This window comes from Caloenas nicobarica, chromosome 6 (genome assembly GCF_036013445.1).
Source record: "Caloenas nicobarica isolate bCalNic1 chromosome 6, bCalNic1.hap1, whole genome shotgun sequence".
Lineage (NCBI taxonomy): Eukaryota > Metazoa > Chordata > Aves > Columbiformes > Columbidae > Caloenas > Caloenas nicobarica.
In genome coordinates, this window is record NC_088250.1 from 40,025,631 (window position 1) to 40,052,105 (window position 26,475).

The window sequence follows — 26,475 nt, forward strand, 5'->3', positions numbered from 1 at the left end:
TAAAATGAGTAGATTATGAAGGCAGCTTTGAATAGGCATGAAAAGGTTTATTAAATGAGTTAGAGCATGTTAAATTAAACAAGTAGTTATCTGTTACACGTATACAGTGGGGCAAGCTACCTGAAAGCCAGAGGGATGGTGCTGGGGATGATGTTCTCCTGTTTCCCCGCAGACCATTAGAGTAGCCTATGTCTCATTCCTCGCTCTGATGGGTTTATACCTCTGATAAAGCAGAGAGTTCTGCTGAACTTACAATCACATGTGTACTTAAAACTTCGTTTTGTGAGGAAAAAAAGGAAGAAAAAATTTTGCAAAAGAAACACGAGTGTGGAAAAGCTATCCTAATTTCTTAATGTGGGGTGAAAGACCCGGGAAAGGGGGAGTGATGCACAGCTTAAGCTAGTGCTTTACAGAGCATCAAATGAAATCCTTTTTCCCATGATTGTTAACATAGCTTCATCTTTTGAGAGATTAAATTAACTGTGGGAGGATAACACCACTCTCAAATACTCAGTTTTGTGCCATTGCATAAGCAGTTAAGTAATTGAGGCCCAAATCTGCAAGCTGCCATGGAGGGCACTGGTGGGCTGGAAGGATAGTGCTAATCCCGATGGAACTGGGCTGCACCGTGGCAGGAATACCAGAGGATGCTCCAAGGAAAAGCTGCCGGTACTGCAGCATCCACACACTGTGCTCGGTGCTGCCGGGCGTTCAGTCGCTGGCCAGGCGGAGGATGGCGAGGAGCTGGAGGAGGCTGTGTCCCGGGGAATTTCCACCTCCCCATCCCATTCCTGAGCCACGCGGTGTTGGGGAAACCTGGAAGAGGAGGAAGAGTGAGTCAGTTGCCCTCAAGTAAGAAGAGATCCCATTTTCCAGAGAGCTTTTGTGGGGTCTGTGGTGGCTGAATGCTCCAGGTTCATCTCATCCTCTGGATGGTGATGACTGGCTTGCACCCATACAAGTAAATAGTAATGGAAAGCTGTGACTCTGAGTGTTGCTGTGTCAGAAGTATAAAATAATGTTGCTAAAGAGTATTATTTAATAGTTGTCTTTGTACTGGGAGATCCTTATATTTAAAATTCATTCAAGGTTTTCCAAAGACTATATTTTCCAGGTCATGTTTCTAGGTAGAAGAAAAACTTTAAAATAATTCTTAAGGCTTGGTTTCCTAAATTGTAGATCTATACCAAAATAAAATAATGCTTTCTGAAAACAGGATTTGTTGCAAGGAGTTAAAGGTTCTTTCTGCTGAGAGTGGAAGCTAAAAGTGGATCTCTGGCCCTGAGCCAAATTCCATCAGCTCCACAGAAATATTCATGAGGTAGATCAATAATTAAGCCTGCTATGCAAAAGTAATGTTGTATTTGACTCAAATTGCTCTGCAGTGCCTGTTCATACATGACTGCTTGTTTTAATTTATTTTCCAACTGAGTTTTAGGAGTATTACCAAGATTTAAGAATTTCTTTTGGAGAACTTGGTTTGACTATGTAGTGTATTCAGGTTATCCTGATAAATGTCTTTATTTTTTTTATCCCAAGTGTTTTGAATTCTAATCCACTGGGGGAATTGCTACTGCATCAATGTTTTTAAAGAACAATTTAACATAGAAAACGAATAGGATGGTAGTAGCATTTCATAGTCAGTACGACTGAATAAAGGGAAAACATAATAACTAAATTTAACTGTTTTGCTAACATGCATTTATTTCCTTCCTCTGTCTTTAATCCTCATGTTTTCAGTCCTCACTAGAGATAGATGGCTTCAGGAGAAGGAGACAGATCCTGTTTCTTTCTTGTGCTTTATCAGCAAATTAGAAACAACCTTGTAGTTGCAGACCTCTATAACTTGTGGGCAAAAAAGTCCTTCTGTCTAAATCTAGAGAAATTTGCAGGGCCAGTTATTTATCCCATTTGTGAATGGAGCACATTTGATGCAGTGCTCAGCAAATGTTTCCTCTATGTTTTGAAAGGGAGTAAAGACTTTAATTCCTGCTCTTATAGGCTAGAGGGAAGAAATGTGTTTTATGCCGCCTTCTGAGGGAGAAGCTCAGTGCTGGGTGAGGGATGTGCCTCAACTGAAAAATTGAATTGCTGCTGGTAATAGTTTGCTTTCTGCTCTTTGAAAAATTCTGCCTTCCAGATCTGCAATTATACATCTTTTATTTATAAAACCTCTCCTACAAGAGCACTTATGGTAGTGAAAACTAGCTGGGAAATAATTTCCTGTTAATTAAGCTGCTACATATCACATGATTCTATTACCTGTATCCTCATCCGTTGTTTGTACTGGCAGTGGCATCTTGTAAGGTATATTAAACCCAGTCATAGATCATTCATTCCAACTGCATCAATAAAACTCTTTGACTTGAATAGAGAGCCAGAATAATAATGACAGAGTTTCAGCAGAGTCATGATTTGCCAAACAATTCATCTGATAAATGGAGCCATGTGATTTGGACCTGTTTTGTATTTGCAGGGACCAAAAGTTTTCCTGAGCTATGGGCTGATGATTGCGGGACTGATGCACCCCTTTTACAGGGGCAAAGAGGGTGCCTTTATTTGACCAGGCTGTGGAGAAAAGCACATTTTTGCCTTCTGAGGGGGCAGAGGACTAAGATGAACGAGAGGGACCCTGTGTATGTGATCCTTCTGCCCACTTCAGCTGAGTGCCCGAACAGTCGGCTGTTAGGAAGAGCCAAATCTGGCAGCCTGGTGACCTCCTCGCACAGAGATGCAGCTGGTGGCATGGCCACATGGACCTTGTGAGCTGTGGTCCCACTTCAATTGCTGGTGCTCAAACCCCCGTACACATGCATGCACACAGAATGAACTCCCTCTCCCAGAAACAGTTAGAAAGGAATTTATTAGTAGTAAGATGATAGAACTGTGCTGATCAGGTGTGGGATGTGGCTGGATGAGCATAGTGACCAGCAGCTTGCTTACATGGCTGGTCCTTTTGTCCTTTTGTCCCATGTTTGTTCCTCCCAAACCACCCGCATCCCTCGCTTTCCTTGCCTTTGTCCTTCCCTAGTCATCCCCCAACTCTTGTGCAATCCTGTAATGTTCTTCCCCTGCATCTCTCTGTGTGTGCTGTACCCCTAAGCAGCCTGTGGAGAGACCCTGAGAGCCGCCTTGGTGGCTTTCACACCTGGACCATGGGGTGGATGTTCTCCAGGGACAGCCTTGGCAGGAGCCCTGTTTGGGTGCCTCTTCCTGGCGTCTGCCATTTGGGTCTGGGCTCCTGGGGCTGTGTGGACGTGAGCCTTCCGTGGACTGATGAATGTTTTTCTACCTTTTAAAAATGTGTTTCATGTCTTCTTGAGTCTCGTTCAAAATGATGTCCCCCTTGAGAATGTACTGGCATGATATTTTGCAGGCAAGTATGAGGGAGCTTCACCTCTGCCATCAGAACGTTTGGGGTCAGAACTGCACTAGGCACATTCCCAACTGCAAGGCGGCATGTAACTTGCTCCCAGCTGTTGTCTGCTCAAGCAGAACAAACTTGTATCTCTCCTGGGAGAAATCTGGATGGTATCTCTGATTCTAGGGGATGGTTTCAGGCTATAATTCCTCCTCAGACTCAAACATCTCCTTACGGCCCCCGAAAAGCAGAAAAATGCAGCGTTTTGTATGCTCTCTTCTTCCTTTTTACTTTAGCAGTTAAATATCTGAGCTATGTGCTGGCTGTTGGAAATTCTGTTCTGAGCCATCTCACCTGGCCCATGGTTTTTGTAAGGCACTTTGGGGATGGACCTTGAGCTCTGGATTCTGCCTCTGAGCTCAGATTCCTGGAAGTTGGGTGTCGTCTTGCTTAGCGTCATAACCCACAGGTACACTGGTGGAGTCAACCCTGAATATCTGTCCGAAGATCACAGGGAATTAATCATGAAATTGCATTAAGGCTCCTAATTCTTAGCATGCAGCTCTAAGCACTGAGCACTTGTCATTTCCTGTCTATGTGGAATTTAGGAGAGTTGAGGTTTATTCATTTTTTTTAAAGAACAGGAAATATATTTGGTTATCTTTAATTGAGACTGCATTAGGTTCTAGTGATAGCAGTGCTCTGTGACGTTGCTTAAAAATGATGGGTTTGGTAACACATATATTTATGGTTTGGTCCTTTTTATGCTTGTTATATCCTCAGGTTATTTTTTTTTTTAAATGCCAAGCCTGTAAACTCAATAGGAAACTCTGTACATTAAGCTGGTGAAATAATGATTGGCAATACATAGGAATAGCATTCGTTGTGCTATGGAAGGGCCAGAACAGAATCTATCTTGCTGTCAATACAACTTGAACAGGAATTGTGTGGGTGGATGGGAGCACTTATCCCAGCCATTATGCAGCAGTGGCAGAAGTTAATGGAACAGATTGTCAGGGGGACGGTAGGAAGTAATGGCATAGGAAGATGTGATTTATGTATGAGAAATAATACACCGCATATAATGAGAAAGTTTGAAAAAATAATGTATGGAGGAGGTGCACAGATAAAACTGTTATCATCAGCTCAGAAAATAACACTTTATTTCTAGCTGCTTATTACTTTCTTGAATAAGCTCTAATAAGGCTGAAATCTCCCTGATTTTGGCATTTAATTCAAGCTGAGTTACATTTGGAAAAAAAAAAATAACAGCAGTTATGTTGTGTCTGAAGTTGACAGTAGGGGCCAAAGTACTGCTTCAGAACATGCTAAAAATAAGGTGATGTTCATGCTTGCTCACTCTCCCTCTGTGTTTTGGAGCAAAACCTTGGGATCTGCCAGCATGTTGCCTTTGTAGGCTGGATGTGGCTTCTGTTACCTTTGAGGGAAGTCTGTCACAATGAAGAGCTTAATAACAACCTCCAAAACAAAAAAAAATCCCCAAACCAAGGCAGGCTTGAAGCACAAAACCCCTCCCCCAAAACCTGTAAACGCTGCTTGGATAACAGAGCGCTCTCATTTTGTGCAGTTGGTGACAGATGCCTTCTGATCCTTCACATTCGTGTATTTTCTTCACATATCAGTGATGGGTGTTCCAGTCTTTTAGCTTCCCAGAACAAAAATCCCGAGGAAGAAATTTGACTTAGGTAGCACGTTTGTGAATTGCTGCTTTATCATTTGCAGCTTTTCAGCTTGGCAGATAAATAACAGTTGCAGCCAGTGCCTCTTTCAGCTGTCTGCAGCACAATTATGATGGGATTGTTTTGGGGTATCTTTGATGTTATAGTTGTTGAGAGCTCGGTAGAAGAGCTGGATTGATGGCACTGGAGCAATGTGTGCCTGGAGCGCTGTGTTTGCCGTGGTAGGATGATGTGCTGGCATCGCTCTCTACTACTCTCTTGCATTGCTTAGCAAATAAGCCTCAGCTCAGAAATAAATGGCATAAGAGGATGTCTGAGGTTGTGTGTCCATGTGGTCTTTGGCCTCTTGCATTAGGGCTTATTGTCTAGTGCTTGGAATAAGCAAAATGGGGGTAAGTAGGTAAAAAAACAATTTTAGAAGTTGTTCTAGAATAGTTGTGGCAGGGCTGGGTACCCCTTCTCATCCTGGGAATGAAGAGCGGTGTCTGGCTGAGAACCACACAGCGTGCAGTGTCCGTGGAAAGCTGTGGAGAGACAGGGCTTGGGGTGGGTGCCAGCTGGGTGCTCCCAACATCCCACCGCTCTCCAGGGGGCTGGGGGTGAGGACTGGGGTCTGGGGCTGCATTGGGATGTCGGTCTGGGCAACCTCTTTGGGCTCGTGTCTTACCACATCGGGTACTTGGATGGCCCAGTGTTCACCCCATGCCAGCACAAGACCATGAATTCTTTACTGAACAATTTATAAATTGCTGCCTTATCCTTGAGATCTGAAATTCTGGAAGGAAACATGACAGACACACATTGCAGGCAAACATCTCTCTGTCTTATTTTCCCCTGTGGCTGTTAAGTAGCCGAGTTTAAGGAGTAGGCAAGTGTAAGCCTATGATCTGCTTGAAGTAAAATCAAAGTGTGACAAAAATGGCTAATTGAGCACAGCATTTGAACAGCTGGTGGCAAATGGCAGAAATGGCACGTCGACTCGACAGAATGAGACTCCTGCATCAGGTACCCAGCCACCTCGCAGTCAGCTTTGAAGCCCTCGTTACGCTGTTCTTGGAGCAGGTGTCATGTCTTCGAAGGGAAATATTACAGGCTTTGATGGAAGATGAGAAAGATGTTACGTGTCCGCTTAGTGTAACTTTAAATAAAGGAATTGTATTTTAAATGCAAATGTCTTGCTTGTTTTTGAGTTGTAAGGAGCTGAACTGCTGTCTTAAGAATTGATTTGCCTTTTAAGTGTCATGCAAACCTATTTTTAGGATTGCTATTATGTGTTTCTCTTGTAACCGATTATACTCGCTACAAAGAGGAATCAACATGTTCTGGAAGTGTATGTGTGGGTTGTGCTACACCGTATATACATATGAACAAGTGTCAGCTGTGGTGTCACCTGGGAATTGGGGCAGCTGAGTGTCTGTGATGAGATGGTGGTGGTGGTTCAAAACCTGGAAATGGCCCCAGTCCCGTTCAAAACATCATCTTGGACCTCTTTCCACGCAGCATCTTGTTATTTGTTGGTGCTAAGGATAAAAATCATGACGATTTCTGAATAAAATACAAGCTTAGGGCAACATAGCAGCCTGACTGGGCTGCCTGATTTGGGTCTAACCTGCGGTTTTAGAAATGAAACCAGGCTGGTTCTGCTGAAGGAACATGTCATGTGCTGGGCCACCCCGGCCTCAGCAGGAGGCAGCTCTCAGGACCTGCAAACTTCTCATTCTCTCTCCTTTGATCGCTTTCTTGCACCACAGCTTTCACTAGTTTCCGGTAACGAACAGCAAATCCTTTGCAAATATTTATATGGCTATTCCCCCATAACTCTCAGGAGAGGGAGAAAATAATCAACTTTCAATTGCTGATATTTCAGCTTATTGTTTCCTGCAACTGTAGCTGCTGACCCAAATGTGAATACACAGAAAACATATGCCACAGTTTATTTGCCAGCTATAGAAAAGACGGGTTTGGAGCACATGAGATGTCACATCTGTTTAGTCAACAAAATATTGTCGTCTCCATTGCACTGAATGGCTTCCTTTGTAGTAAATGCTGCATTTCAGGATGCCTGTTAAATTGGGTCTATAAACCGTTTTACATGTTCTTTATCTTACAGAGTTTCTCTTTTGTTTGCAGCAAGGGAAGCCGTATGTCTTTGATAGAGTGTTACCTCCTAATACGACACAGGAACAAGTTTATAATGCCTGTGCCAAGCAGATTGTTAAAGGTAGGTGTCTTTGTTTATTCTTGTTTGGGGGAAGGGAGAAAGATGTCTCACTATCCCCTCAAGCTATTTGAAGACAGGATAATAACTGTTTAGTTGTCTGTATGGGAGTTTAGTAATTAGTAATTCCAGGCATTTCCTTTTTTAAGGGCTTGTCTTTGTAAAGAAACCAAACCAAACAGTTGAAGGAATTGCATTAGTTGTTCCTTACTTTCTCCTTGTTTATGACTATTACTCCACACAAATACTTGCTTTTTGTGATATAAGATAAGCAACAAAAAGCGTGTTCTTAATGCAGTGTGGGACTGTTCAGGACAGGATGAGTGTGGAGTAGCTCTGTCTTTGAATGGAATGATGGACTATTAAAGGAGAACAGCACTGGTTTTGTAGCTGTATTTTAAAAATGAAATGAGAACACAAGTGCCTATGGGATAGCACCCTATTTGTTTAAAACAAAACCTTCATAAACTGTTGAAATTTCAATATTTTAACTTGAGAATCAAACTTTTTGGGTTGGCCATTTTAATTGGCGCCTCCGAAACCACCCTCAGACCTCCTGCTTGGTTCTGATGCCGGATAGTCCATCCACGCTGGTATTACAACTACTCCAGCATCTCAGGGGTTAACAGTAGTGCCTGGTCTAGTTGTTTCCTGGCCTTGTGTGGTGTCCCTGTTCCCCCCAGGATTTGGTTCTTGGTTTTTGTTTTGAATCAAAGTATGGAGACAGCGAGAGTTGTGTCAGAGCTGCTCAGAGCTGTTAGTTTATTGCAACGCAAGGCTGCATGTTCAATGCAGTGGGATTTACGTGGTGGGATTTAGGTGGCGTGAGAGCTTTGGGGTTTTTCAGAGGGGCAGAAGTTACCTGAAGCGGTGTTGAAGAACTCAGCAGCGTTTCAGATGTGGAGCCGGATCTGCTGAGAGCTTCTGTGTCTGCCGGTGGGGAGATGTCCCCGGGTGAGCAGCCCTGCCGCGAACCCTGGGCTCTGTTCTGGAGGAAGTTACTTGGCTCGCTTGGACAGCCTGGAGCAAACCAACGTGCGCGTAGTCTAGATGATGGGGGGTGAGGACCAGGAGCTAAATTATTTGATGTTGGAGAGAGGAAATGAGTCATAAGACTTCAGTTGCCTCTTCTCAGAGGGGAGCCTAATTATGGCAATTCTGACTTCGGACGGCTAAGCCTGTGATAAAAGCTGGTGGGACTGGAGTTGTAGAGCTTAAAAATCATTAGTTTGGGTTGTTGACCTGCCACTCAACTTTTGAAAGTTTGGGGAACTGTTTCAATGCTACTGTGTGTGCTAACAGAAGCAGCACATCATGTTTGTAGACTTGGAGAGGGTATTATATCCCCTGTGGAAGTTGGTTTCCTCTGAAAATGGCGAAATAAAATCCTGTTTGAGAGCAATTTGGGAGACCTAAATCAGTGACCAAGTCTTCTTCATTAACCAAATATAAAGGCAAATACTTTCCAAAGGCCTGTTCGAAAATAGAATGAAAATATACTTTTGCACATGTGTTAACTTGGACTTTCTAGATACCTTGACGGGCAAGTTGGATGCAGGGGGAGGATGTAGAAGAGCGGAAAAGAGAAATGGGGGAAAAAAGAGTGAATGAGAGAAAGAAGAAGTGAGGAGAAGGGTGGGGAGGGAGAGAAAGGGAGAGGGAGGAGAGCAGGAGAGTGTGAGACAGGGAGACGAGGAGAGCACGGCATTACTGGCGTGATGCTCTTGAGCTCTGGGCTTACATTTCCTTATGTTTAATTTCCAGTTTAAAGCCTAATGAAGTGAAGAATATGAAATGGACTGGACTGTTTCTGATAGACTGAAGCAATGTAATTTAGTATATGGAAATAAGAACTGAGTGCATTACAACTTGGAGCACTATTTAAATCTTTGAGAGTTTTTTAGATAGCTTTTCAAGGTTACCATTTGTTATCAGATTTCATTATACTCCAGTGAAATGGCTGATGGTTTCATTGTGATTAATGTTATCACAGAAAATGCCAGCTGGCCTAACAGTCTCTAAAACAATGGTTATAATAACTATGTTGACAATAAGAATGATCCAAATGAGGTTTTTTTCACTAAAGAAGAAATGGGATTAGCTTTAAGTAAACAGCTCAGTGACTAAGTCAAAGTATTTCACGTTCCATACATAAGAAACATGAGAAACAAGGTTCTCCCAAGGGCAGAAGTACCAGTGGTGGAAGCACGTGGAGAATCATCACTGGTGCCTATGGCCACGGGCTGGGGACTTGTGTTTGCATTTTTTTAACCAAACTAAGAAATATCGCTAAATCTGAAAGGGAACAATAGTGTGTGATTGCCACCACTTTTGCTTTGTTTCTCATTGCTCTCAATTGCCAGAAAATAGCTTTCTCAATCTACACAGATGGATGTCTGTGTCGGGATTCTGCATTCTTCCTACAATTCTGTTCAAGGGAGAATGTATAATGGCCCAAGCTATTGCTGAAAGCTGGAGCTGTGAGCACGTTTGTGCACGTGTGAACATCTGCACATTTGTCTGTTCTGTGAGGAGGAGAAAATGGCTTTAATGATTTTGGGGTGGTGGGGCGGCTCTCACTGGGTAGCTCATCGACTTTCTATTCTGGTTACAAATATGGGCCTCAAATGCTGAGTTGCAGAACTAGAAAGTTTAGGGATGGAAATAATAAGTATTGGGCTGAACTTGGTTGTAGAAATGGGGGTGAAGGGACTTTTTAAAGACCGTTTGGCCTTTCTTCTTGCCATTAAGACTCCTGTACTTGTTGGTTGTCCGTTTTGTAAGGACTCAAGTCCACCACCACTCTTGGCCACATGTTGCTGAGCTTTGCTGTGCTCCCGGGCTGCTGGAAAGACTTTCCGTGTCCCTACACCTGAGCGAGTCTGGGTTGTAGCCTCGACACAAGGCTGCACTTGGAAACTGTTGCTGCTTGTCCTGTCCATCCTTGTCAGGAAAAAGGCATCTGGCAGCAGTTGGGTGGCGTTTGTGGGGAGGGTAAATCAAGCCGCAAGTCATTGTAGAGAGAGTTGGACCAGCAATTAAGAAAAGCGCTTGGGCTTTTTTTTTATTTGCTATGAGTTATATAAAAATCCCAACTGATCTTTGCTCAGTCACTTTTCATCTGTTGTTTGTTTCCTTGCTCTTAAGTTTTGTGCAGGCTGTTTTTATTGAGGACTGTCTTCTCTCTTTATTCAGTTGACAGATGGTATATTAACTGTCTTAAGGTGGAAAGCCTTCCAGCAAAAATAACCTGCTACTGAAATGACCAATATTTTTAATTGCAGATGAAGCAAAGGACTATTTTTTTAATAGAATAAGATATTTTTTGCTAATTGGGAAGGTAAATTACTTACCTGTGCTTCCTCAAGCTGCAATGTATCTTAGTATATATTTATGCAAATTCTGAACAGTTTTCTTGCATAACACTTGATTAATCAGATTATTTTCCCCTTAGGCTGTGTACCAGTGTAGAGCTGACATTGTAGCCTGCTTTCACCTGGAGATAATAAGCCTTTTTTTTTTTTCCTTAATTCAAACTATTTTTTTTAAGTTAACCAAGTTTGCCAAAAAAAAAGGAAATAGTAGTAGTGAACTCTTGGATTCTCTTTTACTGTTCTGGGAATTTAAAGGTATTTGGATGCTAGGCGGTGCTTTAGAAACAAGCAGGAGTTGCACGTGTTTGCTCAAGGATTTCTGAACTAACCCCCCGGGACAGTTATTTATATTTTTTGATACCTAAACACCATTGAAACTCTAGTTCTGTGCATCTTACAGACACTTCAGCTAATCTTCCCTATTTGCTGGTTTTCATCTAAAGAGGATAATGAACCTTATTTTTTTCCAACTTCCACCTAGATTTTAGAAAAGTCTGAATATTTTCTTGTCTTGCTGGCTAACAAAGATAGAGAGTTCTATACGGAATAGATACGGTGTACTTACAACTGGATGTAGCCTCAAAAGTTAAATATGACTGCTTCCCTCTTCTGCTTATATGTGTGTGTGAGGGTTTATTTGAAAAAACGCCATGAAAATTGCACCCCTGAAAGGCCAGGTGAATGGGTGTTGAAGGTGGTGCGAGCAGCGAGGTTCCCAGCGGTTTTCTCCTGCGTTCCAGCTGCTGTTGTGGCCCTTCCCTCCGCTCCAGTTCATTCCGTGTTGAACTGAAGATCAATGAGATGTTATCTTCAGAAAAGAACTGGTGAATGAATGTTTCGAAATACCGATAATGTGAAATTTGGCCCTGTTTTGAAGGCTGTTGGTGAAGTAATGGGCGGAAGGCCTGAACAGGGGGTAGCACTGCTGCTACAGCTGGACCTCTGTCACCCGGCCAGTTTTTATCTCTGTAATTATTATTTAGTCATACTTATTTTAAACCTTGTTTCCTAAAAACAAGGATAAGCAGTGTCTCTGTTTTTATAAACAGACGAGGATGCCAAGTTCATACAAAAAGTTAATACCAGAATGACAGTAATTATAGTCTCTAATTTTGTCTACCTCCTAGATTTTAAGATTAGAAAAATTTACCCAGCAATCCTCTTTGGAGCTGTGTATAACCTCTGGCAGGTGGCTACACAGTCTGTCCTCTCCAGCTCTGCAAAATAGTTCTGCCACAACTTAAGCAGTTACACTCTGTGTTTAATTAGAATATATATTTTTAAATGGCTTCATTTAAAATGAATAAAATGGCTTCATTCCAATTTCACCCTTACTCAGTATTGCTGTGTAGGAAAAGTAGGTCTATGTAGGAGTTGTCTTTGAAAAAGGTCTTTTTCCATTTCCTCTCTTTTATCTGTTTGGTTTTTTTGAAATCACCTTTCTGTGGTTTTTCTCTGATTTTTTTTTTTTATGCTTGTTTCTTCTTAATTCTTTTTATTTTTTTTTAATGTAACTTAATTTAATTGTCCTTCCTGTCTGGACTATCTACAAACATAGGTACGGAGATACAAACAAGGAGATTATGTGTGTTTAAATGTAATATATATATATGACGTTATATGTAGTAATATATAATACAGGCATGTGTATATATTTACTATAAATCCACACACACACATAGACTTTTTTCTCCTGGTAGCAGCTGTTATTGTAGATATAGAGGGTGGGAAACGGAACAAACGTTTCAGCCCAGCTCTGAGCATGGGGCTCGGTGGCATGGGGACAGCGGGTGTCCCACCGCGAGTCCCCAGCCAACATCCTTCCTGCTGCCCTCAGGGGCCTGGGGATCCTTCTGAGCTTAAAAATGAATATTTTTATATCTTAATGCAATATAAAGTTATTCATTCTGCCTTGAGAGAAGTACATTTTCAATAAAGTAAATTGCTCTTTGTCTGACTTCTTGCTTTGCTCTCCTGCTTTGCAGACAAGTTTGGAAATCAATGAGGCCATGAACAGTTGAGGGTGTTATAGTAGTAGAAAAAGTATGAGTTTGTTTAATTTTCTCTCTGTTACGTGATGGTGTAAAATGCATCTCTACGTTACACAGGCATATTGGATAGTATCTAGTGTCCAGAGCTTTTTTTCCAGGAAAGTGAGAGAAACGTCAGTAATTCTCTGATTTAGATTTTGTTATGAATTTGTTTTGCCTAAAGATAAGTAGCTATGTCATATTTTTCCCATTGTTTATTGCGCAGACTATTTTCTAATTGAACTTCAGCGTTGTAGAAGGCTTGGGTAACGCTGATAGTCCTGCTTTCAGACATCAAAATGATTTTAAATTGTTTTCCTTCTTCTTGCAGATGTTCTTGAAGGCTACAACGGCACAATCTTTGCTTATGGACAGACATCGTCAGGAAAAACGCATACTATGGAGGTACGGTGGCAAAATGAAATCAGTTTGGTAGCAGCTGTAGAATCATATGAATCAATTACCTGAACAAGCCAGCTATCTGGAGCACTCAGCTCTGAGTGACACATAAAAAGAAAGCTGAGTCTGTTTAGCTTCTGCTGCCTTTTAAGCTGTAGTATTTCTTTCGATGTGTTTTTTTCAAGACACGTCTATAGACATCTAGCTAAGCTAACAAATGGTGAGTCAAAAATATCAAGTATAGCTTCTCTGTATTTGTCATAATAATTTAGGTATGTGTATATTTTAAAGGATTTGAGTGAGATTTGTTAATCCCCAAATGAAAACAGTAACAAGGGTCTGTAGAGTTCCCTTGCATGCAGGATTATGAAAATTCATGCCTGGGTTATTCGTTTTCTCATTTGCACTCCCCTGGGAACACCACTGTCGCATGCTGCAGCACAGATGGATGAAATTGGGAATTGGTGCTTTGGAGGAGAGGAATACCAAATTATACCAAATTCTAGTGGCCAAAGTCCTAAATCTCTTCATATTTCTGCTACATGAAGTATTACATTGTAGCGGTTTTTTTTTTCCTTGTGTTTTTATCTGTTCAGTTAGAAGACAGTTGTTTTAGGCTCTTGCTAAAAAAGGAAGATCATTCAAGCATTTAATCCTCGCATAGGATTGTTCCATTACAACGCTATATGAGCTGGGTTTGTATGTTTTGGAGCATCTCAGTTCAACTGTGGACTTTATAAACAGGAGGGCTACAGCAAAACTTTGCTAAATAAAAGGGAAAAAGGAGCTTTCATTTGTTTAGCAGCATCAGATGGTTTTACCACGCAATTAACAGAGGTGACCTATCTAACCTGAAGGTTAAAGAAGGAAAGCAATATTCTCCCAAGCCAGCAGGCCCTGGTGAAATTGCTGTTCGATTGCTACCGTTGTTCCTTTCCTGGAGGATGCAATAACTGATGCCTCACGTCTAATTAAGTCTGTCCTTGTGAGGATGGGAGAAATCACTCGCTCAGCCCTCACAGATGGCACAATGGCTGAGTAATCCACCAGCTCTGAATGTAATTAAATCAAAATGTCTGCAGGGCTTGAGCTGGTGCTTCCACATGGCATGGGGAAAGATCTCTTAAAGCCAATTTGTATTCAGAATTACAAGCTGCGATAAAGAAAATGACTGTAGAAAAATGGCTGGTTTACTTCTTTAATAAAGAAAGACCTGTCATTTTAGAGTGGAATAAAGTCTATGTTCAGTTTTAATCTCCCTTTTAACCTAACATCCTCTTGTAAAGTTGCTAAAGTATGTTGTGGAAGAAAAAAATAGTCTGAAGTTGAAGAAATAGTAAATCCTCTTGGTAAAGCTGTTATGGAGGATTTTCTGTGAAATGCTTCATAGTGTTGGTGTTAGGCTTAAACAGGACGTGGTAGTATAACAGCCAGGGTAGGCTTTCTGGCAGACATAGGTCTTTCTTCTGTGCTATAGAAAACATTTGCCAACCTGTATAGCAGTATACAACCAAAACCACCTTAAAAATTACGTATTTTGGCCCATAAGATTGTATTGATGAGCTTTGACTTTATATAGTAGAGTTTCCAATACTAGGTCCCTATGGATTGTAGTAGTTATGTCTACGCTTCACTAGCTACTGCCTGCCTGCTATGTTTAAAAGTAGAAATGAATGTTCTTTTTAAAATGAGAGGCTTTAGTGAGCAGAGAGCACTCTGTCCTGGTGCTCGGGGGGAGTTCACTAACTGCAGTGTCAGCAGCAGCACATTTCTCCAAACTCTGGCTGAGGTCACAGCGAAATCCATGAGGGTGTTTTGGGTTTTCTGATTCCAGCTTTCCAGTGAGTACCCGGCCTTTACCTTCCTCCTCCCTTCCAGTTTATGGTCTCCATAAATTATAGTGGGACTTGCCTCAGGCATCTCTTGGTTTACTTTATTATAAATGGATTTTTTTTAAAAATGATAATTTTTTTCCAATGCATCAGAGTGTGCTGGTGTTACAGTGTTTTAAAGATCTTAACCTTTTCTTCCTAAAGCATTGAATGTGATCTTGCTTCATTGAGATTCCTACTGACTTAAACCGTTAGAAAGCCCAAGCCCAAAAAGTTGTAAATGCAGTGATTAAGTTACATTCACACTTAATCGTGTTTTACAGATTGATTTCTCTTCTGAGCTAGAGAAAACTATGTAAAGGAAAGCATAATTATTAGAGGGCTTGCTGAGGCTAGGAGACTGTTTAATTTAAATACTTTTAGAAGTTGTCACCCAGAGCCCAAGCAATCATTAGGGGAGAGATTTACCTGGTGCAGTGACCCCAATGCTGGTGCATCTCTGTGCAGACAGAAGTCTCTGCAACGAAACTTTGAATTCAAACAGTCCTTTGGCTGAACTAACATCCCAGCTCCATCAAAGCTGCTGTAGAAATCAGGGCACTGCGTAGCTCCAGCATTTCTCGTTCTGGAGGTGCCTCTGCTGCCTTAGGAATCATGCATCTTGCAGTGCTGTATCGCACAGACAGACCTTTGGTTGCATTCATGTGCACTGAAGAAATACAAAGTGTTGGGGTTTGGTTTAATTGTGTGTTTATGCATACAAGCTTTCCCCTCCATCAGGGATTTAGTGTATTTAATAACTCTTTTTCTCATTCTCATAGTCTGAAATAAAATCGTGTATCATATAACGAAGACTTTTTAGTTTCTGAGAAGCTTATTAGTATGTTGGGTATGGTATAGCATTTAACTGCTTCTGCTGCAGAAGGTAATATTATATGTGTAATATACACAAAATATTCACGATTTAGATCCAGCTGAGTGCTGCTTTATGGGGAAGGCAGTCAGCAATGTAACTGATTTCTCTGTATTCCCCCCCACTTTTTTATTCCCCAAGATGTGTAATTCAAGGGCAGGAGCTGTAACTGCTTTAGATACAAGCTTCAAGGTAGAGGGAGAGATTGTGTCAGTTCTCCATGTTAAATTTCCTTCATCCTAGGCCGATGCTTAGAAGTTGACTGTCATTTCACCAGCTTTAGCATAAAGGGAGCGATGTCTAGAAAAACTATATTCAAATATACTAATGAAGGCTGAGAAACTTGGAAAGCTGGTCAATGTGCCCCACTAGTCACTCACAAACATACATAACATTGAGAAACACAGGTACATGTGTATGATTTTCTTCCTAATTTACTGAAAATTTTGGTGATTAATAATTTTTAGCAACTAGAGATCGAATCTGACTTCTCATGATTTGGAATTCTATGGTTACCCACTGTATTTTTTTAAAAAATCATTTCTTACCACTATTTGGCATAAGATGCTTTGTTGTATTGATAGGGGCTGTAATACTTGGACAACTATATATTCAAAAGGTATATTAGAGTTTCTAGACACTATGTTCTGATGGAGTCCTATGCCTTCTGACTTGTCATTGCATATTTAAGCAGTTTCATAAAACATTTGGAATTAACAATATGGTTTAGGCTGTAGTCAGAAAAGGTTTTTGTTTTGAGTTATTTCTATTCAGTTTTCAAGTGGCGTTGGCTTTCCTGTACGTGTCTGGCTTTTCCAAAAAGAGCAATGCAACAAAAAGGAGCCACGCAGCCAGCGATATTGTTGGGTGTTAGTTAATATTCAGTTCCTGACAGAATAGAGGAAGGTAGTTGTGCAAATTAACATGGAGAGCAGTCGTGTTTGTAAGGCACGGTTCCCTGGCAATAGGCCCAGCAAGCTCAAATCAGAATATATTACTCTAATCCCCGAATCCCCGCAACCCAGATTTCCCTTTAGCTTTCTAACATAGTGGTGAAAGAGAAACAAAATGCTTTAATACTTTCTTGTTTCTGACATGTTTCCAAATATCTGATTTAAGTGGAGGAAGCAGGCTGTAATCTGTACGTTCATTTGTGTTTATTCCTGTGTCTTTGGTCGGAGAGTGACACTGTAAGTAGCGGCAGGACAGCACACTTGGCAAATGGCAGGAGCTGACAAAACAAATAGATGCTCCGTCGAGTGAAGAGTGGTTACATGGCGAGTTGTTCTGCCACCTTTTCTGTGCACTTATATCAAGCAAATCCCCCCCGAGCAGCAGCCACAGGGACCCACTGGAGGAAGGTGTGTGTGGACAAGGTTTTCTCCTCTCTTGTGCCCGAGCAAGGCTTTCCAAGTTACTGTTGGCTTTTGTGTCCGCAGGGGAAGCTGCACGACCCTCAGCTCATGGGAATCATTCCAAGAATTGCACATGACATCTTTGATCACATCTATTCCATGGATGAAAACCTGGAGTTTCATATAAAGGTAAATGCGGAATGACATGTTGTGTAATGGGTCAGGTGGAAAAAAGTTGTGCTGGATGGGAAATCTGCAGTTGTGTTACAACGTCATGCTGCAGAACTTTTCCTTTCTCCCTGTTACAACTCAAAAAAACATTACTGAGGACATTTAATAGAAATAATCCAATACAGTTACTACCCTTTGATAGAAATTTTTTTGAGTGTGCTTTCAGCTCGGGTTTGCTAGTCCATTGATTGCCTTGTCTCTCACCACTGTTGACAGGCAATTTGGTAAGAAAGAACAGACTTAATTCACTGCAGCTTCTCCAAAGACTGTACCTCAGCCCAACTGACTGAATACTACTGATCTGCATAATGTCTGAGAGAATACTGACTTGTTGTTCCTATCTCAGTGGCATAAATGGTCCTCCATAATATATGGGTTTGAAATGGAGGAAAGATGGCTCTGGGCAATTTAAGGAAGGATGTTTAGAAGTAAATTTTAATCTCAAAATCTTACATATGGTTCCTTAAGATCATGTAACAGTTTGGGTTGAAGGGACCTTCCCAGCTCCCCCAGTGCCCCCCCTGCCATGAGCAGGGACATCTGCACCAGCTCGGGTTGCTCAGAGCCCCGTCCAGCCTGGCCCAGGATGTCTCCAGGTGTGGGGCATCCGCCACCTCTGACGGACTGAGTCTTGAGTTGAACAGCTGATACGTTTTCCCTGTCCTTATTGTGATACCAAACATATGATCTCAAATTATTTGAATGACCTTGAATTCCTGCTGTTTATCCGGTCTCCTGGGGAGCTCTCAGGTCCACCTGGCACAGTTGGGGCCAGGGTACACCTCTCTTCCAAGTGGACAGCAGTAAAATTACCGTATGGATTGCAGGAAAAGTGAGTACTCTGCTGTGCCATCCTTCCCCCAGAACACAAAATATACCTAGGTGGCTTCAGGAAAGTTAAGGAGCTGAGCACAGGTAGAGCGTGAAAACGCTGTCCCTTCTCCTGCTGTGAGCAGGGGATGCTCTCTGAGAATGAAGCTCTCCTCCTCTGTTCCACTTGTGCTTAGAAGTTGGAGATGAGCAACTTCTTAGCGCTGCTTGTATTGAATCCCTTGAAGCACTTCTGGGGGTATATATGTATTATTTTTTTCCTAGAGTACCTCTGAACCAGTTACTGATGTCTTGGAAGGAGTAGGTCATTTTGTACTGAGAGCCTGTTTGGATGTGCTCATGAAGTACGGACAGAAGAAACAGACACACAAAGTACAAATAAACCATATAAATAAATAAATAAATAAAGTTTTAATTGTAAAATATGGAGCTCCTTAAGAGACACCTCTGAATTTTCATAGAAGTGGCTTCCATAGGAGTGACACTGATTTCTTTTCATCATCTGGAAAGCTTTCCTGTGGCTATTGCTTATTCTACATGGGAGCACTTGGATACCAACAGATGTGGACCCTCTTGTACAAAACACAGTAAATTCCTGTCCCGGCAGAAGATCATCGCTTTATAAATCACGTTCTGCCAGCACTGAATTGTTTCAGTGGTTTCCTATTAACGTTTATGAATATCTTAACAGAAAAGCTGCCTAAGTAGCAGTGAATGAGTGAGTGATTGTACAAGGAGCTGTCACTGAGAGAAATGCGTGTTCTGTCAGTGGGAGCAAGAATTTAACCAAACTGTCACACTCTTTCAATAACTGAGCCAACATTGAAAATGAATATAATTTTTTTTTTCCCTCTCCCTCTTTAATAGAGATTAGTTTAGAATGCAGATGGGAACTTGGTATCTGCTGTGTGTGCTGGTCCTCAGCAGAGTGTTAATAGGATAAAATAAAGCACAAGAGATGAGTCTGGGTGAACCAGGCTGTTGGCAGAGCTGGTCCAGAGGATGGCTTTAAATGGGGCACAGGTGAAGTAAATGCACGAAAGCAAAATATATCTGTGTTTAAAGCAATTGTCACATAGGAAGATCAAGTCATCGGTATAAAAAAAAAAGATATAATTTATTTTTCCCATGAGAGAAAAAGATACTTTAGTGATACCTAAAATTCAGCCATCTAGTATTCTACCTAAGTAATGCCCTGATAAAGCTTATTTAGGGTGTGGTTAAGCATCACCCCCTAACACATTTCCTTTTGCTCTTTTATTCAGAGTCAGTCATTCGTGCTCTCCCTCCTTAGACTTTTTTTTTTTTTTCCCTTAAGACAATTGTCTCTCTCTTTGCCACAGAAAACCTCATTTTCAGTTTGCTCTTTGAGACTTGATTCAGGACAGAACTTTTACATCTGCTTCATTTAAAAGTTTAATTTAATTTATATTACTTAAGCTTATGCAACTTGTATGTGAAACCCCTGAACCGGCTGCCTGCTTTTGTGCTGGTGAATATCAATGTACCTCTTACAGTCATCAACATTTACCCTCCTCGTGATGCAGCTGTACTGATATGATACTAGCAGAATTGATTTGGTTCTGTTCAATATTTTTGCGTCAAAAAAATGATGAAGATTTGTCTGAAGGTTTTTTTTTGTGTACTTTCCTGGTGAACCATCGATAAATGGAGAAAGATCAATGACATGTAAATCATTCAAAATACAAATACTTTCATGTGAAAGATGTGACACAAAGTATGTGGGAGGTGGTTTTTATTTTTAGTTTGGTGCTTTTTATTATGACAGATATGGAAATATAGGTACAAAGATTTCTAGATCACCAACGTTTATATCTGTTATGTTTATGATTCCTTAATTAGGTTTCCTACTTTGAGATATATTTGGACAAAATCAGGGACCTACTTGATGGTAAGTTCTGCATTTCATATGTGACTAAGTGGCGCTGGGCTTGGTGTGGTGCTTTGAATCAGCACCTAAAGGGAAATCGTTACTTTCTTTGAGAGTGATTTACTTTTAAGCTGTATGATTGATGTTGTGAAAGAGAATTTTGCAGCTGAAGTCACTAGATCTCTGACTCCTGTGCACCCGCCTCTGCAGTGCTACGTAGCTTGATTATAAATCAATGAGTACAGAGAATTTTACAGACTTCAAGACATGTCTGAACCTCACTGGCAATGTATATTCTTAAAGTAAAACTGCAATTTAAAAATGTATATAGTGTTCTGTTGAGGTTTTATTGTTAAATTTAGAATACATTTGGTTCAACTTAGGTTGTTTCTTGGGAGTTATCTGTCTCTTTTACAATTAGTGTGGCTGTGTATGCATGCTGTATGTTGATGGAAGTGTGAATTGTGTGTGCTAATGGTAACACAAAACCAGGAATATGTATTTGAGCTTTCCGTTCCAGTGACTTCTTCTGTCTCTTTTAAAATTTTTACTGCTTTGGCAAAATCTAAATTGGTTTATTTCATTAATCCAAGTGATAAACAAAAGCTCTTGTGCCATAAAGTTAACTTTAAAGAAACAGGTACAAGATTGATAGAACAAGAAACAAGTTTTACATAACAGAAATATTGATAGTTAATAAGGAGTGGGAAATTACTACGGTTCTCATTTACAAACTTAATTCGTTCACGGTATTTGTCTGTCATGCCTCCAGCTGACACACCGTCACCTGTGGAATATTCCTAATGCTCTCCATCTTTTGTTTTCTAGTGTCAAAGACAAACCTCGCTGTACATGAAGATAAAAACAGAGTCCCATATGTTAAGGTACAAGGAAAATTTGATGCTCGTTTTTTCATCCTTTCTCACATATGCATTTATTTACACATTTCCATTTGTATCCCAGTGCGTTTGCTGAGATGATTCAACTCATGTGCAGAGTCTTGAATGTTCAAGTAGTGTTGGTCCCTGGATTTAGACAGTTCCCTGCAATCTTAATAGGCTTGAGTCATGTATACTTTTTTCCTGACTTTAAACATCTACATTTTGTTAGTATGCTGTTCAGTTTTAAGTATTTATATTCCCATTTGGTGTCAGATATGAAAGAGAACACTGTGAAGAATTTTGGTTTTTAATACTGTGTTGCGTAGGTGCTGTAATCTTGCAATATTTTAGAACAGATTTGTTAGGTTAAGAATTTATTTTATGACTTCCTGGGCCCTCACTTAGATGTAATATACTTGTTAGGAACGTATGTAAGCCTTAACGGTCTACATATAATATTCTGTTTATTCTCATCCTGGGGAGGGGAAAAAATAAAAAAAAGATAAAATAATTCCTTCAGTAATATTGCATTAAGGCAGAGAACAAGAACTATGCATCTTGTCTTGTAGTCTGAGAGAGAAAAACTAATTTGAGTGTGTAATCCAACCCAAATTAGTAACAGGAATATATGCCATATCATTCCATGTGTGCTAAATATAGAAACTCTCCTCTGCCGTGTGTTTGGATTTGACCAAGTCTTTAATCTCCTGAAAGAAAATTGTCTCCCAAGTTATCCCAGAGACTGAAAGTCTCACAAAGGCAGGTTTTGGTCCATTGCCTTGCTAATGATCATGTTGGATGTAGATGGTTCTTCTCATTATTTTGTTCGTCAGTGCTAAATATTCTTCTTGATGGTGTTTGGAGTATGAGGACACATCCTAAACTTTCCTGTTTTCAACTTGCATATTTCTAGGGTTGTACAGAAAGATTTGTATCTAGTCCTGAAGAAGTTTTGGATGTCATCGATGAAGGGAAAGCTAACCGACACGTAGCCGTTACAAGTACGTGTTCTGTCAAAGCTTTTCTGGCTCTAACGTGTGGGTGGTTGTAGCTTCCTAGTGATGTATTGATTCTTCGTGTTCTCAAAGTACTTGGAGTTACTTATGGGAATGATATAATGATGCACAAATTATAACACTTTAAAATAAATAGAGCTGTACTTTTCCTACTGCTTCACTGCGCACAGAAACATTTATTTACTTTCAGCTTTGAGAACTCCTGGATTTAATGTATGGTATTATATAGTATTGTTATATAAAACGTCAATATATCTGTTGTTACACATAGTATAGATATTTTGAAATTATATATAGCTGAAATGATGTACATACATTCTTCTTTTTTGCTACAAGTCAACGACTCAGATAAATTCACTGGTCAAACGGCAGGCAAAGACTGCAGAGCAATTGTCAGACACTTCTCTGTTCAGCTCTTGCAAGTCATCCCAGTGAAGCGGTGACCTGGATTGAGTTCCAATGATGGCAAAGCAAAGATTCTTCCTAAATTAAAAAACATAATAATTGCTTCAGCCTGTGCCAAATTTGTTGACATTGTGTTGCATGCAGCCTGCTAGCAGTACAGTGACAAAAAGGGCAGGTATTTTTGGCGCATTTCCCAATTTATACTGTAAGAAGCCTTTGATCTGAGCAGTGAGCTTGGCAGAGCCTCAGCTTGGAACTCCCATCTTGGTGATGGGGTGGGGGTTTGGATATGTGTTTGTATTTATTATTTATTAATTTATTTATTTCTATTTATTTTTATTATTTATTTTATTTTTTATGAGGCACTGGGTAATTTCTTTCTCTTCCACATCTCCTCTACCTCCTTGCTTCATTAAATACTCTATTACTTTAGCTTTCCTTTGCCTTTATCATCATACTAATAGAAATATATTCTCTTTTTTTCTGAGTAATGTTTTCTCCCATTGTTTCTGCTATTCTCTTTAACAAAAAATATCCAAATACACCTTTTGCTGTGATACTACCTGTTGCATTTGGTGCACACAGAAAAGTTCAGGCAAAAGTTGACGGAGAATGAATTTTATCTAGACTGAAATGGCAAGGAGCAAATTTGGAGGTGTTATTGAAAAAAAAGAACTTGGAGATGGAAGAGAAAAAGAGAGTTTATATAAATACAGATATTGTTGTGAATGTGAAAGGGGGAGAGGTGTTAGTGGGATTTACGGTAACAGAGAAAATAGAGAAGAAAGTGAGAAAGTAGTTTACAGATTCTTAATGTTTTCTTTTTGCTACTTTACGAAACTTCAAGCATAACATGCTGGGGGATCTCACACAATTGCAGTGAAACCTGCCCAATTTCTTTTTATTGCAATTATTATTACTTCTCTTTAGATTCTCTTGCTCAGCTCAGAATTATTCCCCTGTCTTGGATTCTGAACATACATCCTCTTTGTAGTTCTCTGTCTAGATAGTGTCTGTTACATCACAGCAGTTTTTCTGTGAGCTGCCTGTACTCATGAAGAAGCATAAAAGGACAGAACCTTTATTTCTTACCGTATTATTCCTCTCATACTTTTGAATTTGCTAGCCATAGGCTAACTCTGATGAAATATAATTTCCTGTAGGGTTTTAAAGTAAATTAAACAAAACCTTCCAACTGTGGTTCCTCTGCAGATATGAATGAACACAGCTCTAGAAGCCACAGTATCTTCCTCATTAATATTAAACAAGAGAATGTGGAAACTGAGAAGAAACTCAGTGGAAAGCTTTACCTGGTAGACTTGGCTGGAAGTGAGAAGGTGATCTTTCCTTTTTCCTAAACTGCTGAATTATCCTGGTGGGATCCCTAAACCGGTCCTGTGAATGTGTGTCAGTGCAAAACTAAGCTAGGTTTTACACAAGTCTTGTCTTTGGTTATCATTAGTACGGCAGTCTTTTACTTATTTTTTTCAATGTGGGATGGAGAAAAGGAGCGGATCAGGACTATCGGTATGAAATGAAAAATCCCCAAATCTGCAATATATCTTCATTTATAATGAAGTGGATTGAACCAGTGTACTTTTGTATAGCTTATCATTTAGTTATAGGTATTTGAAGAAAGTAGCATAATTTTTATGTAATTTGTCAAATTAGACAGCTGTTTTAATTTGCTTATATTCAGACGTCCTATTTCTAGGTTTTCTGTGATTATTTTGTGTTTTAGATCAATAAAGTAACAGCAGTTAATGCGGTTATACAGCTGAAGTCTATCTGAAGTTCCCTGAATGTCTCTCTTGATTGTGATGACTATTTCTGCTTTCCAATATAGAAAAATACTAATCAGAAAAGAACCTGTATCTGTTTAGCAAAAGAGTAATGGTCTAGAACAGTACTGCAGTGGCAAAATGTCAGTGTTTCCCAGTTCTCAGTCTAGCATCTTCTGGAGTGTTCAAAATTGTTGGACTGTAAATGAATTAGAAATTATAAATCTCATCATTTTGCAACGTTATGGAATTCTTTATTCAAACTGCATCCTTGGTAACTACTGTGCGTGTCAAAATAATTACTCACGGTGAAGCGATGTCTTTCATTGTGGCGGTAGATTTCTATTTCTTTCTGAAATCAGAAGTAAAAGAAAAGATTTTCTTTGATAGACTGGGCAGCTTTCAGAATGCTCCTGGGGACACTCTAGTTGATAACCCATCAGTACAATGTGGAAACCATTCACCTGAGTGATTAATCATGTTCATTTCTATTCTTGCATATAATACTAAATGTTAAATTCAAAACCCATAGTGGTGTTTAGAAAAGGAGTGCCTAGTCAGGCTCTGCTCTCCTCTGAAAACTACAGTTTCGTGGTTCATTATATTCATTTGCACATTGTACAGAAAACCTGAAATAAGGGTTTCCTTGGTAGCTTGTCTCTTAAAAGATACAATTATGTTTCCTTTTACGTCATGTCGCAGTTTTAGAGGAAAGTACAGATACTATAGTTTTAATGTAGAGAAAAATATATGGCTTTATCCTACATTTCTGTGCCCTTACCAACCCACCCCACCTCCGAAAAAAAACAAAGGAGAGGGAGAAAAGCCTATAACTTGGGTTGCTGTCTAACAGAGTGCTGGTCCTAGGCCACCGAACTTCTCGACTGGGCCACCTCGGGATCCAGTTTGTGGACCAGTAACCCTTGCATGCAGGATCTGATCTTCTTGATCCATGCCAGCAGAATGCAAAGCCAGGATCCTCGTTTGGTGGCATCTGCTGTGCTACTGAGCGAGCCCTGAGAACACACGGACAGTCTGGGCTTGGAAATGGTCCCCAGGTGTCCTCAGGCCAGCACAGACTCACCAACTTTTCCCATCGCAAAGTCAGGGTCAACTTGCTCTGGCGCTGGAAGAACATTGGAATTATTACAGGCTTCAACTAACAAAAAAGTACATTAAAATTCTCCTTCATGCTGATGATAAGCTTGCTTTGTTTTTCTTCCAAGAGCAGCTTTAACTGTTGCACTATCTGCTTTGGAGCTGTATTTGTACAGACACTCACTGATAGCTGAGCCTGACTGTTGCCTGCTCTCTTTGGTAGGTCAGCAAAACTGGAGCGGAGGGGGCTGTTCTTGATGAAGCTAAAAATATCAATAAGTCTTTGTCTGCTTTAGGCAATGTGATATCTGCCTTGGCAGAAGGAACTGTAAGTAATCCTATTCTGTGTTGTTGAAGAATGGCTTGTTATCTATCTGTTTCTTTGCCATGCACATAAAAAAAATAAGCTAACATTTCAATTCAGAATTACGAAAATATTAGCTTTCCAACCACAAACTAGTGACACTTTTGCTATTCTGCTAAAGGTAAGAAACTAATTCGCAGTGATTTCACTTGAGTGGTTATCCAATCTCAGCACAATCAGAACAATTACTCTTCAGGGTTGTGTGCTTCAAATCCATTAAACCTGCTATTATCGACTCATGTTCCTTCTCATTAAGATATCATCATCTAAAAAAAATTGTTCTTGTCTCTTCCTTATATTTTGATTAGAAAACCCATGTTCCGTACCGAGACAGCAAAATGACCCGAATACTTCAGGATTCCCTTGGTGGGAACTGCAGAACCACCATCGTGATCTGCTGTTCTCCTTCTGTGTTCAATGAAGCAGAAACAAAGTCGACCCTGATGTTTGGACAGCGGTGAGTCCTACTCAGCATTCGGCTGGATGACGCTTACTCAGGCTCTTCCATGTGTTCTGAACGAGCCGTGCCGAGGGGAGCAGGGTGATCAGGCATTTTAAAATACAGAGGTTATAGTTTCTGAACTTGTTAGAAAAATAGTACTGGGGAACTTGAGAAAACTGTCTCTTTATTCCCTATGGTACCAGAAAAATAGATGTTCATGTTGGCCGGCAGCTGCACTACTTAGAAGCTCTGATAATTTTTCCTTCAGAAAGTATAAAGTGTTCTAGTAGTTCTTTGGAGTTTTATGGGGAAGATAATGGTATTGGGCAGTTTTCTGTTGGCTAACTTCAGTG

General features: G+C 40.4%; 1 protein-coding gene across 1 annotated transcript in view; it reads left to right on the top strand.

Annotated features, from left to right (window-relative positions):
* Positions 1–26,475, top strand: part of KIF5C (kinesin family member 5C) — a 74,764-nt gene that overhangs the window by 16,540 nt on the left and 31,749 nt on the right. The window contains exons 2-10 of the mRNA XM_065637732.1: positions 7,192–7,282; positions 13,015–13,088; positions 17,267–17,371; positions 20,108–20,156; positions 20,964–21,019; positions 21,930–22,017; positions 23,650–23,774; positions 25,540–25,644; positions 25,989–26,137. Coding sequence (XP_065493804.1) covers positions 7,192–7,282; positions 13,015–13,088; positions 17,267–17,371; positions 20,108–20,156; positions 20,964–21,019; positions 21,930–22,017; positions 23,650–23,774; positions 25,540–25,644; positions 25,989–26,137 — 842 coding nt within the window. The remainder of the gene's footprint in view (positions 1–7,191; positions 7,283–13,014; positions 13,089–17,266; positions 17,372–20,107; positions 20,157–20,963; positions 21,020–21,929; positions 22,018–23,649; positions 23,775–25,539; positions 25,645–25,988; positions 26,138–26,475) is intronic.